We start from the raw sequence: 19,066 nt of genomic DNA, 5'->3' as shown, positions 1-19,066 counted from the left end.
CTATTATCGCGGAATCTCTTGCCATTGAGACCGCCTCAACTAACAGCCGCTTCAACTAACAGCCGCCGCCTCCTCCGCCTCCGCCGCCTCCACCATCACCACCACCTCCTCCACCACCTCCTCCTCCACCATCGCCGCCGCCGCCGCCTCCGAAGAACCCACCTCCGCCATCATGATGTCCGCCGCCTCCGTGCCCGTGGCCGCCGCTGTCCTGATGTCCCTGGCCTCCACTGCCATCATAATCCCCCTGGCCTCCACTACCGTCAACATAGTCCCCTCCGCCGTCATTCTGCCCATACATTACAGTTTGTGTTGTCAACATTGTTGTCGTCTTATTCAAGTGGATTTCAACAAATTCCTCAAGAAACAAGATGAACTCTTCAAGACTTTGTTGCTCGGCTGCGCTGAGATAATGCTTCATCCGCTTCAAATGCCTAGTCCACGTCGCAACGCCTATGACCTGATAACCCAGCGCTGGTCGCTTAAGATAATCGTAACCGCCCAAGCTGTTCATCCGAAACCACTCCCAGTCCGGCGCCTTCTTGGTCACGATTTTGTCGGCCAATTGCTGAAGGAAATCGTGGCAATTATTCGAGAAAAGAGCGTATTTCCCAAACGTCGTCGAGACCCGTTGACACTTGTCGTCAATTTGTTCTTTAGAGAGGCTCGTCCAACCAATCATGCTATAAAAGTAATGGCCGACTTCGGGGGAATATCTCGTAATGACCGACTGCTTGTACGCCTTGAGGTTAAAGCCCGATGGGTTAATCGTCGCCTCGTAGCGTCCGGGTGTGCTTGAATCGCCGGCTTCTGCTTGGCGTAATTCGTACTTGAAGTCATGAGCATGCAACACCCAGTGGCGGAATTGACCCTGGCTGATATAATGCGACAGGAAAACCGGCTCGCCCGACTCGACGCTTGATTCTTTCTCGAGACGAGCGGTGACGATCTTGTTCAGGGCCTCTTTGTACCATTTCTTGATATCCGCTTTGGATGCCTCCTTGGCCTTGGCCTTGGCAGCAGCGCGGCTTTTCGATGAAGCCGCAGCTTTGTTCCGGGATCGTTGGATGACGGCTTTGATGGATACAATGACGGCGACCGCTGCGGCAATGGCTCCCATTATCCCGGCCACGATCTTTATGTTTGCGCCGTTGTCTGAAGGCATGATTGACAAGGTTGTGTGATAGTGGTGGTAATAACAGAGACTGATGGTGAATGAGATTCGGACAGGAGCTTGGTTTCGTTGCGAGACTGCACACGTCCTGATTATGTATGTAGCAAGATGAGTTATCAGATGCCTTGCCTCGCCTCGCCTCGCCTCGCCATGGCACTTTGCGAGGCGGATTCACAGCCTTGTTCCGCAGCAATTGTGTCACCTGAATGTATGCGGGTGCAAGACAAGGCTTGACAAGGCACCGGCCATCCTTCTCAAGCCGCCCAAACAACATTCACGAAAAATACTCTCTTTTGTAGTTTACAAGTGAATGCATACATTTCAAATTACATGACTGTATCTACTATCATCAAGAGACTTTCAACTTTTAACGGCATCACCGTTGGTAGAATGGTATTTGACAATTATCAGTTTCCCAGTCGGAACAAATACACGAGTCACGCTTCTTTCCACACCCCCTTGGCAAATAGGCAACAACAAAAGGATTGTCTCAGCTGAGCAGATCTTCTTCGTACACGGCCCGCGCACTGCCCAAAGGCTGAACCCCCAAAAAACGCCTCGCTCGTGCTACTTTCTATGGGATTCAGGAGTTCTAAAAACGGTAGTTCACTGAAACAGCCAACACTGAAACCTCCTCCGACATCGCCTACTTTACTTTTGAAGAAATCTAGTTAGTATATTAAATGAGAAATAGGGCTTTGACGATGCGAATTACCGGAGTTGAATGCTGCCAAGAATCCAAGCAGAGGAGAATCCAGTAGTTGTCTCATAGAATTAAAAAAAAAAAAAGATATCACACTTTAGAGAAATACTTGACGAAATCCCGTGTTGTGGTATCAGGGGGATAAAAGAATTAAAAGACATCATACCGAAAAAGAAATACTTGACGAGATCCCATATACTCCAATGGACATGGTCATGTATAACAGAGCTCCCTCCCAACACAGCCTCATAATTCACATCACAGCAACCACCAACTCATTCATCAAATTGGTATCACAACAACAAAAAAAGAAAAAGCGTTCGGGTCATTCCATCTACAGCCTCTGCCCTCATCCACCCAATAACCCACATAATAATAGTACACAGATCCCTTGAGCTACCGTATATAAGCCCAGCCACACAACCCATCCCTATCCCATCCCATCATTCCCATTTCATACACGACGTATTCTCATCTCATGCCCATATTATCCATTCAATCTTTCCCAATTCATTCCTTCTTCATTCGTCATTCCGCGTCCAGAATTCTCTCATTCATACACTCTCCTGTCTATATAATCTAAGCCTTGAAATCAGCTCCGTATTCCGTCCCCACGTTGGTCTCGTCATCGTCGTCATCGTCTTCAATGCTGGTTCTTCGCTGTGCCTCCTTGACTTCTATCGCCCTCTTCTCAGGCTCCTCGTCTCCCTCTCCTGCCATGCGAGCATCGTCATCGCCCTTCTGCTCATCCTTGCCATCGCTCTTCTCTTTCTCAGCTCTTGAGCCAAAGGGCCACAGGCCGCTTAGGCCTCTACTGCTTTCCCTGGGCGGGTGGACTGCAAGAGGCTTCAACACCACGTTATCCTGGTCTTGTCCATCTCCAGCTTTCTCTTCCTCTGGCATGGCGAAATCTCCAAATTCTTCTTCGTCATCATCAGAATCTTCGTCCTCGAGCCCGCTTCTCCTGTTAACAACGCCTCTCCACCATGATCCACGGCCTATGTTGCCAGACATTTCATCGTCCAAGTCGTCATCAATATCGGCCTCATTGTCGCCAAACGGGTCTTCAAGATTGTCGTCATCATCATCATCGTTATCATCGTGAACTGTAGCCGACGTGGCCTGTGCAGCTTGGTTATTCTTCTGATGCATTGCCAGCCGCGCCGCAAGCTGCAGACGAGCTCTCGAAGGCGGAATGTTCAGCGGAGGCGGCGGCGGAGGAGGAGGCGGGATAGACGGCGGAGCCAACGATCCCTGGTTCAGCGAGTCAGTATAAGATCGGAACTAAGCCTTGGGCATCAGCAAAACAGGCTTCCTGAGATGAAGCAAGAGGAATGCAGGGAAGAAGAGGAGGAGGAGAGAGAAGAATGGGAAAGGGAAGGACGAGAGTAAATGAGCGTTGGCAGTTGATCAAAGTCCCTAAGGCTGACAAATGGTGCATGATAACATCTTTTCCCCCCCTTTGTTTTTTCTGATGCGGTATTCTCCTCGAACAATGCTGCAAAAACAATGCCATCTTCCAAATTCGTTTTCCTCGGCTTTCTTGTTTCTCTTTCAATGCGCTATCCACAATTAAAAAAAAAAGACCAAGAGGCTGCCATCTGATTCTCCAATCTTATCCACAAAGGTAAAACAAATTGCCTCAACGCCCATTTCATATTCAATGCTCCCTCTGTCTCCCCTCCGCCCTCGCCAGCAGCCTCGAGAGATACTCCAGCTCCAATCCAGTGATGTTGAGACTCGCTAGTTCTTCATCATCAGGGCCGGAGGACTCTAGCGCATCAGAGGCTCCAGGCATGTCGATGGTATCATTATTAAAGCTGAAGATGGCGTCTTCTGAAACTTGTTCCTCGTCCTAAGAGAAATCTATCCTTCTATTGGGGCCTTGGCTTGGGTCTCGCCTCTGAATCCATCCCCCTTCCTCAATCACCATGATGTCCTGGCCCGGTGGATCCAGGTCAGCATCGGCTTCCAAAGCCATGGCGTCTGGAGATTCCGCCCTGATCGGCTCGGGAGACATCATGATGACATCCTCGGGTGTATATGGCATGCCCATTGTCGCCTCAGGAGACTCGTTGCCGTGCTCATCGGAAGAATCATTACTCACCTCGGAATTCACATCTTCTTCATCCCCATCGCCCTCATCGTCGTCTTCGTCGCTACTACTTCCAAATCCAGACATCAGAGTGCCCGTGCCGATCGCAAAGGGGCCAATTCCGTTACCATCTCCCTCATTCATCTCCATGCCGCCATTGAGGCCAGCCTCTGCCAGGGCATTCGATCCGCTGGCCGTGTTTGCAAGACCTGAGAGTCCGATGCCGCCTAGGCCACTAGCGCCGAGGCTGGCCCGGTGTCCCAAGGCAACCTCGGGTCGAACGCCACCCAGAATTGCGTTGTCTCGCTCTCGTGTTTCCGCGAGAGCACCTTCCACATAATTGATCCAATCTTGGCTCATAACCTTGTCGAGGACCATTTCTGACAGAAGCTCCGGGGGGTGGCGTTCGGTGAACTTGACAACCTCCTCAGCAATCAGCGTGAGGTGTCCCATGTATCCCATACGGGTCTTGGTCCTGGCCTGAGATTCGTCGCTGGCTTGCTGGCCCTTGATGATGGCGCTGGTGATGTCGGCAGCCTCGAAGAGAGACACGGCCAATGTCGGGTTGAAACCACGGTCCATCGGACCGTTGAACACTTGCTGCACAATATCATACACGACGTTGTGGAGGAAGTTGTTCCATGGATATGCAAAGAAGAATGACTGCTTGATGTTAGCTGGGTTCTGTTGGATAATTGCTAGGCCACACATACTAATATCGCCGGAACAACACGATGCTCAACAAACTGCATTTTAAGAAAGTCGCCCACAACAGCTTCGGTAGCATCACCTGCTGCTGTCTCTGCAGGTTTCTCGCCAGTTACAGTTTCAGCAGGGCCTGACTCAGGGCCTGGGGGCGGTGTGAATGACCGTGGTGGCTCTTGGACGCCGGAATCAGGGGCAAGGGGAACGGAGAAGAGAGGGGGCGGGGTATCTTCAGGATGGGGGGATAGGCCACGAGATTTTTCAATTTCGTCAGGAACCAACTCGGCAACAGAGGCGGGGGCTTCTTGAGGAGTGTTGGTGACTGGCTCGCTCTTCTTCACGTCGTCTTGCCTGGGCAGCGGCGATGGCTGCAACCCGGGCTTTGTGGCTTCGGTTTGGGACGAAGAGTCGGCCTCGGGGTGTTCTGAAGGTACTGCACTGCCCGCGCCAGCTGTCTCTACTACAATAGGCCCAGAGAGAACAGTTGCAACAGTCTCGGGCTTTTGATCCTCTGCAGTAGCCTTGGTCCGATCCTCGACGGCAGTAGGATTCTCCGCCACCGTTTTTGCCAGCTCGGGAGACTTTGCCTTTGTGGGCGAAAGAGGCGCAACAACAAGGTCTGGTACTTCAAAGCGCTGTTCGTTCATCCCCGCCGTGGCCACTGCTAGCCGAGGAGAGCTGAGAGGCTCGTCGACAAATTCCTCCTCGTCCTTTTCGAGGAAGGAAGATGAAGATGCGGTCGCGCCCGGTGCAATGTCATCCTCGGCCTTGACAAACTCATGAGAGGTGTCCTCGTTCAACTCATTGGTGGGCTCCACCTCTTCAAAGCCATCGTCATCGGCATTGGTGACTTCCAGGCGGCGGACCTCCTCATGGTGGGACGGGTGAGGGATGCGCATCGTCAAGTCATCGGCAGATCCGTCATCGTCTCGGGGAGTCAGCTTGCCCTCGGCTCGAAGGCGCTGACGCTCAAAGTCTCGAGTCGCAATCACCTGTTCCGAGCCAATCTCGTTGAGCAAGCCCATGTTACTGCAGTGCAAGAGCTCCGCCATGAGCTCACAAGTCTTGAACCTGTCGAACCCAAGAGGCTCGAGCTTCTCGTTGAAAGTCGAGTCGACACCCTGCTTCTTTGATGGCTCGTTCATGATGAGGCTCATGAACTTGGGCACATTCTGGGCAAAAAGCCTCAACAAATTACCGAGGTAAATGGGATCGCGACTGGAAGGCGTGGCGGTGGCCTCTGTTCCAACGTCCGGATCGTAGTCGGAATTGTTTTTTCGAATCACCTCAATGATGATGCCGACACCGACAGTCAGAGGGTTGCCACCTCCAAGCATGTAGCCAACCAGTTGCTCGACACAGGGCTTTGAAACGAGCTGACGTGTGAGCTCGTTGGGGCCGATGCACTGCTGCTCGTTCTGCGAGGCGTTGGCAGAGATGGTTATGATGGCCTTGATGAAGTCGCTTGCGGCGGTCTGCACAACCCAGCTGTGCTCAGGACCGAGGAAAGAAATGAGTGTTGGAATAATGTCCTTGGAATACAGCCACTGGTAGTTGGATAATTAGCATAGAGACAACAGGTAATATTCAAAGATGGGCTCGACTAACCTCGACAACGCCCTGACCACCCTCTGTGCGATCAAGGGCAATGACTTTGAGCAGCAGATCCATGACCATGGGACACTCAACGTGCCTCAGCATATCGGGAATGACATTGGGCAAGCTCCAAAGCAGCTCCATCATCTCCTCCGTCTTCTTCTCAAAGAGCGACTCATTAACCTTGGTAAAGTAGCTGGCCTGCAGAGGGTCCAGCGGTGCGGGTCGGGAGAGGAAATTCCAAAAGTCGCGGATCAGCTGTCGGTTTTCGACAAGGGCCTCGTATATGGACCAGGTATCGGAGCTCAGGACCTCGCAAGCGACATGCGCATAACGGTTGCGCTTCTTGTCCAGCTCGTCGTCATTTTCGCCGGGATCGGTGGCGCGCGACGATGCGCGAGGGCGGGAGAAGGGCAGCAGGCGGCCCTTTGTCTTGATGTCATCATCGGCGGGCTCCTCAGCGCTCTCGACGGCCTCGAGCTTGGGGGCAACAGTATACTCGAGGAGCTTCTCGAGCACCTTGTCCTCGCGCAGAAACTCGATGAGCTTGGAGTTGTGCTGCTTCAGCTCCTGTATCAGGTCAGCCTCCTCAAGCAGCTCCTCGAGGGTGAAGTCGGGCTTGTCGAGGATGGTGTCGATGGTCGAGATGTTGGCGTAGCCGCCAAACCTCCAGAACATGGTGGCGGGTCGATGCTACCGCGCCGAGCGAACAAGGGTCGCCGGCGGTGAGGTAGGTGAGGCGTAGGAGGGGCGATTGAGCTGAAGGGAAACACGCGGCGGATGTGTTCCAAATACCGGCCGCAGGCTCAGGCGTTGGTCTGGGTAAAACCGGTTAAGAAATGGCCGTAGATGGACTATGGGCCACGTCAACAGGGACAAACGACGACCACGAACGCCCAGCGAGGCGGTCCCGTAGACTGGAGAGGGTAGATCGAGGAGGGAGGGAAAGAAGAGAAGAAGATGCAGATGGAGGGAGAAGTCGCCGGGATTAGATAAGATGCAGATGCCGATGCAGATGCAGATGGTCGGGCATGCGGCGACAAAGAGGCCGGCACAGCACAGCACAGCACAGCACAGCACAGCACAGGCGTCGAGTTCCCCCCTCGCAGCGAATCAGTCCGGCGGGCAGAAGCCGGTCAGTTGCTGGCAGCCGCTGGTCAAGGCTCAAGGATCTCGTAGCACTCGGACAGGACAGGCAAGACGCAGCGGCCCCGGTCTCGTCTCGTCTCGTCTCGTCTCTTGTTCGCCTCGAAGCTGCGATTTGCAGTGCGTTTCGATTGCGATTTGATGTGGGAGGGCGGTGGAGGGGGGTTGCTTAGGTTGCTCCAGTGTGGGGAGACTTTTTTGCCCGCGATAAAGAGGGTTGAAACTCGGACCTTGTCTTATCTCATCCAGGTACGGAGTACCCCATCGGCAGGTTCCGCCAAGGTACCTCTGCGCGGGCTGACGCCAGTGATGCCGCGCCTCGTGGAGTACTGCAGGTACCCAGCATGTACCTGAATCCGGACCACTCAAAGGTACTTTTCAACATCAGGCATGCGGAACAACTCAAACGCCAGACAACAAGGGAATCCATAACAAACAAGCTGGCGGCACATCCCTACGGCTGCCGATGGAGTAGGACAAGCGCAGTGCAGCTTAGCACGGGTAGGTAAAAGGAAGTCAACTGGAGAGGCCTGGCGGTTCATGGCCAGCCCCGATCAGGGGGCCCTGTCGCCCGCACGAGTAAGCCATCCATGACGCTGCATATGCTACCTATGACTGAGTGTCCATGTATCGTAATCAGCAGCACGAATACGCAACATGTGACACGACATACTGCAACATGTCCAAGGCCGGAGAGTTTGCGATACACGAGCGAATACATGAGGTTCGTCGCTATATAAAGAGCATGTCTCGGCTGTTGGCAGTGACCAAGATACGATACTAGCCGGGTGTATCTGCTTCATCTCCTCAAGGCTGTGTCAACCATTCACTGTATCTGTGCCTGTGCCTTCTCGGCATCTCATTTATTCCCCGCAGCTACAGTGGAAGAGTTACCTCGAAATATCCAACTCCTGATACCACCCTGTAGATAACATCTCTCCGGTGGCGTCTTGATCCATCAAATTGGGTCATTTCCCGTTGCAGGGTAGCCACATGCCCCCCCAAGCCGTTACACAGCATTCATGCATTCCAAGACACTCCACATTCTAAGCACATCAACTTATTGTTCCTACCGCGTACCGTGTTATCTAGCTCTTCATAATGAGTACGTTGAAATCGAGGTGCTTAGGCTAGAAGCAGTTGTGATGGGAACAATATGGCCCATTGTGACGACACTATACTGTCTCTTTGTCTCATCAGAGCATAGACGTCATCCGGATTTGGAGACTCTCAAGTATACAGAAATTCTGATAGACAGAGTATTATTGTTATTGTACCTAAGTAAAACCTAACCGGGAAATAACCCGTACAAGCCCATACGCTATGCCGTTTCTAAATCATATTCACAAGCTGTAGGCCTCTGTCAAGTTCTACCCTGACGGCCTTGATCTCTGCCATGTCCTTCAACAGCACTCCTCGCCACCAGCTATACCAGTCAGCCACCTCCCCGAGGTCGGCCTCGTCAAGCGCAAGCCATTCCTGCAATCTGCTGCTCCACATGGGGAACATGTCCTGCACCAGGACCTCTGCCAAGACCGTGTCGCCAAGGACCTGGTTCCATTTCATAATGCCAACCAGGATGGGGAGATAGGGCTCTTGCTCTGCTGGGTCGACACGGAAGTTGGTGCGCAGGTATCTACCCATGGACGGCAAGACGTGCGACATGATGAGGGGTCGCCATTGGTCTCCCAGCACGTCTTTCCACTGCGCCAGGCCGGGGACAACTCCCCTCTCAAACTCCCAAGCATCGATGAGGTGCCTAAACTTCCTCCTGACGTCTGCAACCAGGCCAGTGCCTCTTGGGTCAAGATGGTAGTGGGGAAGATACTGCAGCCAAGGGAACAACCAAGTGTGTGGAAGATGGTGGATTTGCCGCTTCTTCTTGGGGTTCCAGTCCGACACTGCCGTTTCCAGTTTTCGAGCCACGTTGTCTACCAGTTGCGCTCGAACGAATGGCGGAAGTAAATCTTTCCAATTTTCCATGATGCTGAGCATCGGCGTGGGGTTGAACGGATCCCAGGAACGAACTGCTGTCAACACTCGAGGAAGCCAGTTCTTGTACATCATCGTCTCATACGGCGTAGTGGCCTTGTGATGTGTTCGGTATACGCCATCATCCTGATTTGCAGAAGAGTTCCACTTGTTCACGGACTGATTGCTATTCGCAGACCTGATGAGAAGACCCGATAGTTTCTGTAGGTCCGATGCAAATCGGGACGGTTCAGCCATCGGGTCCCAATCGGAGCTGCGCAGAAATGGATGGATAGCGGCTACCGCAATATCTGCAATGGCGTCGTTTGCGGACCCAGCGTCGACTGCTGTCTGGAGAGCGCTTATAACCTGCTCCCACTCTGTTGCCTCGACAAGTCGCTCAGTCACAACATTTGCAAATGTCTGCAATCTCTCGAAATCGGACCGCAAATCCTCCATCTCTTGTTCCCTTTGCTTGAGCTCCAAATTGACCCATGTCTTGCGCGACTCCAGGCTCTTCCACTCTTCGGTAAAAGCCAACAAGTCAGACTGTGCTCTTTTGGCCAGCTTCCTCGCTTCAATCACTTCATTCGATTCAGGCACGCCGGATGACGGTGTCATGATGCCGCTCGATGAGGTGAGCAGCCTGCCTCCAGGACCAGTCATGTCGAGAATAGGGGCAAAAGCCTCTGGAATGTTCAATCCCGGTGCCCGCTTCTTGATCTCCTCGGCCGTCAGATATTTTGTCCTCTGCCTCATCGGGGTGCTTCCAGCACTGCTGTAAGATACTGCCCCCTTGGCCTTCTTCTTAGCCTTTCTGCGCTTCTTTTCTTCTTCTTCCGAGTCGACAACCTCTTCTCCTCGTAACCGTGCTTGCCTCTTTTCTTCCTGACGCTCTTGCTCCGTCTTTTCTTTTACTGCGCCGAGACCGACGCCCTGGGGTCGGAGATTGGCCTCGATGATGATGTTTCGTCCTTCGCCCTCTTTACCCAGACCTTTGCCCTCCTGGTAACCCATCTTGGCCATCATTCGGGCACCAAAAGACTTTGGATTGATTTTCCCTTTCGAGCCGAAGGCGCTGACCTGAGGCTTGTTTCGTGGGGTGTCGTTTCCATCATTTGTCTCCTTTAATACGGGATCCCTGGCAGAGGACGGAACGAATCCACCGCCGAGGACGCCACCCGAGCTGAAATTCGTCTTGAATGATGGCCGTGTGCTTGATTCTTGTTGTGAATTCTCCTCGCGGGATTTCTCGCCGGCAGCAAAGCGCAGCTTCATGGCCGCGTTGCCAAGCCCCAGTCCAGCTGGCCTGTCATCCTCATCTTCGTCCTCCTCATCGTCCTCCTCGTCTTCTTCGCCATTTCTGCCTTGGGCATTCAGACTAATGCCCAGACGGGGTCTTTCGTCTTCCGATTCGTCGTTTTCATCTTGCTCGGCGCCCTCGGCAGCAGTCGACACGAAATTGACACCTTTGCGCCTCAGCGTCTTTCTCTTCCAGCGAGAGTTGGGATTGTCGTCTTCGCTGTCGGAGCCGAAAATGCCGAGAGCTGCCTTTTCCTTATTGTTTCCGCCGACTCGCCTCTTCTTGCGGGGATTGAAGTCGCCAAAATCGCCGTCGTCGCCGTCGAGCCCAGGAACGGTAGGCTCATCGTCTTCCGACTCGGACGACGAGTAGTCTTCAGCGGCGGCTTTGGCGTTGAAGGGGAAGAATGACGGGTGCGAAGAGCCGTCCATGTTGCGAGCGTATGGCAAGTTTCAGGATGTTCACCGCAGTCGCTGAGGCCTCGCCATTTGATCTGCTGCTCCGTTGGATGACAAGCCGTGGATGAGTATGAGTGGAGCCTCGTCCAAGCAAGGCTGCAGTGAATCTTTTGTTAGAACGCGTTGAAGCTTCCCGTGTCTATCTTATCACCACGTGACTGGGCGCGCGATGGTGGGGGTTTATGGGCGAAGGCGGTGAAGGGTCTGTCAGTGTTGACAGGTGAGCAATTTGCACGTGCTTGGCGGGATTGTGATGAATTTGGCACCAGCCCTTGTGCCCTTGCGTCATCGGCTGGTTCCCGTGGGGATTTGCCGCCTAATGTCCAAGGCCTGCATTTGCGATGCATTGTGTGAAATTTGGACAGTAAAGAGTCTCTGTAAAGTAGAGAGCAACAATGCCTCATGCTGCAGCTACTCAAAACTACAATTAATCTATAAAAAAGGCGTCTCCAACAGCTCGCGTCTTGTCTGCACGCGGGGTCGATCAAGGTACCCAATCGGTAGATGGATGGGGGCCGCGCAAATGTGTAAGTTTGGCAGTACCTGGCGCTACACTGGCTCTATGGAGGGGGATCCCGCAATCGCAATCGCAATCGCAATCGCAATCGCAATACCCTACAGAGGTACCTTGGAGCAGAGCTGTGCAGATGGAATGCTGCATGCATGAACGAGAAGTAATGCCATGGCAAGTAAATAAATCGACAAATAGAAAGGCATCCATGCAATACCGGTTTCTAGCCTTTTACTATTGCCACTATTTTCCTTCGCATCTCTGGCCAAACAGACACCCGGAAAATCCATTTGTTTATATGCACCCATGCGGTGTTAGTCCGAGTTCAGGATAGCCCTGCCAGCGCGGGCTGCTGATTGGAGCAATCAGGTGATGGGTGGGATTTGTTGACCTGTGATGGGCAACCCACAGCAAAGCACAGCTCACCCAACCAACGAGAGCACAAGACAAGACAAAACAAAACAAGACAAAAACCAACAACTTTCTCCCCCAACTCGACCGAGTTTCTGCATGCACGGCGAGCATCACGAGACACAACCTCCCGCTCCCGAGTCAGCGCTCGCAACTCTGCAGCTTCTGCCGCGCACCGAACCGCCCCGGCCAGCAAATCACAGCCTCCCACCGACTCGATCCCCGGCACCGCTTCCCCCCTCCTTGCGTCTTGTACATATTATTCCGTCTTTTCATACGAACATTATTTTATACCTGCATAGGCACACGGCCCGCCGAGAGGCATCGCCGCTTTCTTGCCTATCCTGATCCCGGTCGCGCAGCTCAAGGACGGCAGGGTAACTGACACTGGCGGCCGCGATCCCCGGTATTGCTCTTGGGGAAAAAGTACAAAGTAGCCTCCTGGATCTTCCGCTTAACCACTCCTGACGGATTCACGCCAACCTCTTCATCGTCTGTGGTATGTTGCCTTCTTGTCTTCCCTACTTCCCCTCTGGCTAGCCTCGTGAGGCCTTGCACGATGGAGTCGCGACGGCGTCACCACCCGTTCAAGAAGCTCATCCGCAGAATCGCCAATCTAATTGATGAACGGCCAGCAGATTCCTCGGAGCAGAAGCATTCCCAGACCTCGTCAGCGTTTAGGTACCTTTCGCTGCCCACCCGAGCCGCCATGGCCGAAGAAGAGGATCTCAGCTCCTTGCCGCTCCCCGACCGCTTTTCACACAAGGTACTTAGTTACTTATCTGCCTATGCTCTCTGCAACACGGCCCATCGTGAAATCTCCTTTGGCTGACTAGAAAACCCCTTGACATCTAGAACTGGAAAGTCCGTAAACAAGCCTATGAAGATGTTGCTAAACAGTTTGCCAAATCACCGGATGAGTCCGACCCTTGCTTCCGACCCTTTCTAAACGACCCGGGTTTGTGGAAATCTGCCGTCTCCGACTCCAACGTGGCTGCCCAGCAAGAAGCCATCACCTCCCTCTGCGAATTCCTCAAGTATGGCGGGCGAGATGGCGCTCTGCGTACGCGAGGCGTCGCAATTAGCCCCATGGTTGAGAAGTGTCTGTCTTCAACGCGACCCGCCATCAAGCAAAACTCCCTCGAAGCGATCCTGCTATATATCGAGCTGGACACGGCAGCCCCCGTTATCGAAGAGGTGCTGCCTGGTCTTGGCAACAAGGTACCCAAGAATGTTGCGGCTACACTAAACGCCTTGACCCAGATCATCCACAACTACGGCTGCAAGATTGTCGACCCCAAGCCTATCCTCAAAGCACTACCCAAGGCCTTTGGTGCGGCTGATAAAAATGTGCGTGCTGAGGCTACTGGACTGGCGGTGGAGCTCTACAGGTGGCTGCGAGAGGCTATGAAGCCCATGTTCTGGGGGGATCTGAAACCCACGCAACAAACCGATCTCGAGGCGCAGTTTGAAAAGGTCAAGGCTGAGGGCAACCCGAAACAAGAGCGACTGCTGCGAAGTCAGCAGGAGGCTGCCGAGTCGGGCGGTGGCGGCGGCGACGAGGACGGAGAAGAGGGTGAAGAAGAAGAGGCGGAGGAGCCAGTTGAGATCGACGCGTTTGCCTTGGCCGAACCTGAGGATGTCCTAAAGAAACTGGCGCCCAATTTCCACGAACAGCTTGCCTCGTCCAAGTGGAAAGATCGTAAAGAGGCCGTCGAGGGACTTTATGCAATCCTCAATGTCCCTCGTATCAAGGATGGCGACTTCAACGAAATCACTAGGGGCCTTGCCAAGTGCATGAAGGACGCCAACGTTGCTGTCGTTACTCAAGCGGCCCAGTGCATCGAACTGCTGGCAAAGGGTTTGCGCCAAGCTTTCTCCAAACATCGTACCACAGTCATGCAGCCCATAATGGAACGGTTGAAGGAGAAGAAAGCTGCGGTTGCCGACGCTTTGGGCGGTGCCCTTGACGCTACCTTTGAGTCAACGTCGCTGTCTGACTGTCTCGAAGACATCTTTGCTTTCCTGGGAAACAAAAATCCACAGGTAAAGGAGGGCACCATGAAGTTTCTCATTCGTTGTCTTCGGACCACGCGCGACGTTCCAGCCAAGCCCGAGATTGCTCAATTATGCGAGGCTGGAAAGAAGCTACTTTCGGAATCAACCCCGGGGTTGCGAGATGGTGGTGCCGAGATTCTGGGAACAATCATGAAGATCATTGGCGAACGAGCCATGACCCCAAACTTGGAAGGCTTGGACGATATTCGAAAGACCAAAATCAAGGAATTCTTCGAAGCAGCCGAAGTCAAGGCAAAAGAGAAGCCCAAGCCCGTCCCCAAGCCAGCGCCGGCCGCAGCGCCGAAGAAGGTGGTCGGAGGCAAGAAGCCTGCAGCAGGCGTCAAGAAAGCAGCGCCGGCTGCTGCAGCTGAGGCACCTCCCGCGGCGAAGCCCGCAGGAAGCAAACTGGGCCTGCCCAAGACGGGTGGGCTCAAAGCTCCCCAAAAGCGAGCGGTTGGGGCTTCTGGGGCTTCATCACCTCGCCGATCGGGCCCGATTATGCCAGAAGAAGACCCTCTGCCACCAACACCACCGCCGGCAAAGGCGGCTCCCTCCCGAGGACTGACGGGTCGTTCCTTGGCTAAGCCTGCTGCGGCTCCCGCCCGGATGCCTTCGGAATCACCGCCCCCTTCAAGCGGCCTCACAGCCATCGAGAGGGCCGAGTTGGAAGAATTGCGCACCGCCAATGATCGTTTGACCCGGCATATCGATGACTTGCGTCAGGAACGCAGCAAGTTTTTGTCGGAGATTCAAGAGCTGAAGAACCAGAATGCCAGCCTTATTGAAGACCACACCCGAGATGTCCTGAGTATCAAGGCGAAAGAGACCCAGCTCGTCCGTGCCCGGAGCGATGCGGAGGCAGCAGAGGGAGTCAATGATAGACTACGGCGTGAGCTGGAGCGCCTCAAGAAGGCGCTGAGCCGTGCTGAACACCTAAATGCATCGGCTGGTAAGTGGAGAGTCTAATTTTTACCACTCCCTGTGATGCACTCCCTGTGATGGATAGGTGACTGACGAATCAAATAGGTATTACCTCTCCAACATTCGACGACGGGGGGATTTATCGGGACCCCATGGCTGCTCCAAGCTCACGGAATAGGATGAGCTACGCCAGCACCATGTCCGAAGAGAAGGAGAATGGCGATGCTCCTTATCCACGAAACAAGTTCAGCCCGGAACTGCGCTATGCAGGCAGCACTGGATCATCCGGACGTGGATCTCCTGCTCGAGGATTCCGAAACATCGCTTCGCACGACGATGGCAGCGATTCGACGTTGACATCGGCCAGAGACCGCCCCGTATCGTCATTGCCACAGTCGGGCTCCAACGGAGCCGAGAGCTGGAGGCGAGCAGCTGAGGTGACAAGTCAGTTGAAGGCCAGAATTGAACAGATGAAGGTAGGGAAATCCTGCAAATCTCATTGATCCCTCAGTCTCTAACAGTGTACAGGCCAAGCAAGGATTTGCCAGATCTTAGAGGAAAAGAGTAACGATTGACGAATACGATGAACAACGCATCATGTCCGAGCTTCTCTGTGCGTCTAATGATAGCCTGTGATATCGGCGAAACAGGAAACAAACATTCCCCTAGGCCTCGCTTCATCGCTGGACCTTACGGGGGATCATCTTGTGTGCATTTTTAGGCGTTGGAACCCATACCCCCTCCCTTCCCCCTTTTTTTACGAAAAAAATTTGGTTGATAGAAGTATAATGCAGACATACTGCTTTTTGGGAACTCGGGGTATAACGAGAAGGGACTCTATAAGGTTGCAAGGTGGGAGGCTATGGATGAACGGATGAACCTTTTTTGTCTGGGCAGTACTCTAGCCTTTTTACTTATACCAAAGCTTATTCAGTTGTCGTTTTTATTTTTTTAATTTACGACCATCTTGTTTCTTTCTGCTCTAGTCTGTGGGCGTGAAATTGCTTGTGAAGTGACGGATTGCTTGGCTAATTAATGATTGCTATTATAATGCTGATGGAATACTAATACATGAAGTTCGGGACAGGTTGTTCTTCCGGCGCTATTTATCTTTCTTGCTGTCGTTGTTGCCTTTGTCTGATTCATTGTCCTGATCAGTCTTTTCTTGATCTTGATCAGATTCGCCGTCTTTGGACTTGTCATTGTCTTTAGACTTGTTGTCCTTGGACTTGTTATCCTTGGACTTGTTGCCACCCTTGGGTTTGTCGTTGTCTTTGGACTCATCGTTGTCTTTGGACTCATCGCTGTCCTTGGACTCGTCACTGTCCTTGGACTCGTCACTGTCCTTGGACTCGTCACTGTCCTTGGACTCGTCACTGTCCTTGGACTCGTCACTGTCCTTGGACTCGTCATTGTCCTTGGACTCGTCACTGTCCTTGGACTCGTCGCCACCTTTGGCCTCGCCCTTTTGGCTATCCTGAGAGTCATCCTCTTCGTCTCCCTTATCCTTGGCCGAATCCTCGTCGTTGTCGTCTTCCTTTTCATCCTTCTTCTTGTCCTTGCCCTTCAACCCATCCTGAGACTTCTTCTTCTCTGCCTGTCCCTCTTCTCTTGCCTTCTTGGCCTTTTCCTTTCTGATCCTATCTTTTTCCTCCTTCTCCAACTTTGTCCAATCTGTCTGCTTATCCGCAATACCGGGCTCCTCGACTCTAGACCGCAAGCTCTTCTTGTTAAGCGCAGCCCGCTGAGAGATCTCGGCGCGGCCGACGAGAGATATGAAGATGGCGAGCCCGACCATGGCGGTCAGGAGGAAGCGGTACTTGGCGTACCACGGCGGCGCCCAGCCTTTCCGCGTGGCGCGGGAATCGGCGTAGTAGAGCGCGACAAAGGCGCCGAACTGTGTTGTCAGGGCGTATTCGAGAGGCATGAGGACCGTGGGCCAGGCGACGATGGAGGCGGCGAGACCGGTTCCGTAGCGGAATCGAGTGCGGTCGTGCTGTGGCTTCTTTTCTGCATATTCGAGGCCCTAACTGACGGTTAGAAATTCCATCTCATTACTGAAAAGGGGAATGACATACCCAATGGATGGCGCCGAGGAACGAGATGATGACGGCGCCATATCCGAGCTGCAGCGGCTCGATGAGGTCCAGGAGGTACTGCGCTGTCCCATGTTCCATGAAGATCATATTATAGAAACGATTGCCAGAAGGAATGTCGGTGTTGAGATTCAAGGCCAAGAAAACGGTCGACACAGAGGTAGCAAGGTATGGCAGTGTGCCGGCTAGACCAAGGATGTGAGATTCGCGAGGGACTGTGTCCAGGCGAAACGTATCCTTGACAAGATCCTATGATAGCTTTTGGTTAATCTAATGCTCTTCGCAGTGTACTATTATCACCGAATGCGTACAATATCATGCTTGAGATTTGAGTGGACGCCAGGAAGCTCTGTTGTGGCTCCTTCAGTGGCCTCCAGTACGGTTCGGACGCTGCTGGTAGAGGAAACGCCTTCGGGATTTGGTTCGAGCTTCTGGTGGGCAAGTCTGTCGCGCTCTTCATCGGCTGATGGCGGTTTCGGAGGTTGACTGGAAGAACTGGCGAAGCGAATTGCTGTTCTTCTCGCATCTAATCGGTAGAGTGGCTGTCGTGTTATTGACGGCTGCGATCTGGAACCGGCGAGGCTCGCAGCTACATGCAGCGCCCTCCCCGGGGATCGAAGCGACGGCAAGGATCTGAACATGGTGTCGATTGCTTGGAGACTTCACTGAAGGTATACGGAGTACCTTAGAAAGAAGAGGATTGGGGTTGAGTTGGTAAAGGATGAACTACATTCCCGGGACAGATGCGTCGGCAAGAGCTGAGCTTAATGGGCACATGTAACACCGATTTCTGTGGAGTGTGAGCTCGGCTGCGGCACAGCTTTTTTTTTTGCATCACATTGCAAGAATTGATCGAGCATTGCGACCTGCATTAAAATCACGATGGAATAATCAAGTAGCGATGCCGATAATGGATCTGATCAGCGGAAGACGGAGGTGGTGATGCGATGATGACATTATTGGGAGGTCCGAGGCCGTGACGTAATGGCCACGCGCATTGGGGTATGACATTGACGGGAAGCGGGAGAGGCTGCGAAGGTGTGGATGGTGAATGGCCATTTGAAGGCTTGATTTTGGGGGGTTTATTAGTACTAGTTGATGGGATGAATGGACAGACCGTTTGTGGCGGTGTTTATGGGCGTGCTACCGTTAGCATAGGTGTTGAATTGTTTATAGTGGTGGTGATGATGGTGATGATGGTGATGGATTTATTGTGCTACTACCAACTCGACCCGACTGTGCTAGGCTCATCTCGAGTGGAAGATGGATCAAGATAGGGTGTACTATGATTCCATTATTATTATCGACATTAATTGATTTAGATATACTGTTTCTTCTATTAACATTATGGACGAAGAGATAGAAACAGCTACACATCGTGATGCAGACAACCCCGGATTCCTTTCCAGCTCTTGGCTAAAACAGGAAATACGCCACTAAAACAAAACAAGTACGAGTACCTTGTTAGTACTTGAGCTTCTGCATCTACTCGTACCAGGTACCAGATGCTGCGCATTTCTCGCTTCCAGGTACCAGCAATCGCCATATCAACCATCAGCACTAATGTGTACACTTTGTCCATCTGTCCCTCGACATCAATGTCGACGTCAAAGATGCACCGAATCGAAGCCCCTGGACAGCAATTGGCCCGAGCTGCCATGGTGGGGGGAGTCCTTACGTCATCCTCCTCCGTCATTGAACCTGGCCCAGGCACTGAAAAGCTCCGTAGAGGGTGCCGCTATATTTGCAGGGGGTTTTAGCAGCTCGCAGCGCCTGTTTGTAGGTGCCTTGCAGTGCGGCAGCGACCTGAGGCCTGCTGGAGCTGCACTAACACCTCGTGTCCCTATCGTGATAAATCCGTGCTGCCTTGAATCAAACACTCCATCGATGTTTACCATTGAGTCTTTGTCTGGCCTGC

General features: G+C 53.0%; 5 protein-coding genes across 5 annotated transcripts; 1 reads left to right on the top strand and 4 right to left on the bottom strand.

Moving 5' to 3' along the window:
• Positions 1-55: 55 nt before the first annotated feature.
• Triagg1_5651 (uncharacterized protein) lies at positions 56-1,165 on the bottom strand (the record flags this gene model as incomplete). The annotated part of the gene is made up of 1 exon (XM_062900189.1): positions 56-1,165. One exon carries the CDS (start codon positions 1,163-1,165, stop codon positions 56-58), a length of 1,110 nt encoding a protein of 369 aa, XP_062755451.1.
• A 1,291-nt stretch (positions 1,166-2,456) lies between these two features.
• Positions 2,457-6,951, bottom strand: Triagg1_5650 (uncharacterized protein; the record flags this gene model as incomplete). Its single annotated transcript, XM_062900188.1, has 4 exons — positions 2,457-3,131; positions 3,808-4,635; positions 4,686-6,224; positions 6,286-6,951. 4 exons carry the CDS (start codon positions 6,949-6,951, stop codon positions 2,457-2,459), a joined length of 3,708 nt encoding a protein of 1,235 aa, XP_062755450.1.
• Positions 6,952-8,751: 1,800 nt separating this feature from the next.
• Triagg1_5649 (uncharacterized protein) lies at positions 8,752-11,124 on the bottom strand (the record flags this gene model as incomplete). The annotated part of the gene is made up of 1 exon (XM_062900187.1): positions 8,752-11,124. The coding sequence occupies one exon, from the start codon at positions 11,122-11,124 to the stop codon at positions 8,752-8,754; it is 2,373 nt and encodes a 790-aa protein (XP_062755449.1).
• Positions 11,125-12,632: 1,508 nt separating this feature from the next.
• Triagg1_5648 (uncharacterized protein) lies at positions 12,633-15,607 on the top strand (the record flags this gene model as incomplete). Its single annotated transcript, XM_062900186.1, has 4 exons — positions 12,633-12,839; positions 12,929-15,080; positions 15,158-15,528; positions 15,581-15,607. The coding sequence occupies 4 exons, from the start codon at positions 12,633-12,635 to the stop codon at positions 15,605-15,607; spliced, it is 2,757 nt and encodes a 918-aa protein (XP_062755448.1).
• Positions 15,608-16,154: 547 nt separating this feature from the next.
• On the bottom strand, positions 16,155-17,789 carry Triagg1_5647 (uncharacterized protein; the record flags this gene model as incomplete). The annotated part of the gene is made up of 3 exons (XM_062900184.1): positions 16,155-17,078; positions 17,131-17,397; positions 17,460-17,789. 3 exons carry the CDS (start codon positions 17,787-17,789, stop codon positions 16,155-16,157), a joined length of 1,521 nt encoding a protein of 506 aa, XP_062755447.1.
• Between the last annotated feature and the right edge of the window lie 1,277 nt (positions 17,790-19,066).

This window comes from Trichoderma aggressivum (assembly GCF_033847375.1).
Source record: "Trichoderma aggressivum f. europaeum strain CBS 100526 chromosome Unknown scaffold_020, whole genome shotgun sequence".
In the NCBI taxonomy this organism is placed as follows: Eukaryota; Fungi; Ascomycota; class Sordariomycetes; order Hypocreales; family Hypocreaceae; genus Trichoderma; species Trichoderma aggressivum.
Note: the sequence above shows the minus strand (reverse complement) of the source record. Positions and strands in the feature narration are given on the sequence as shown.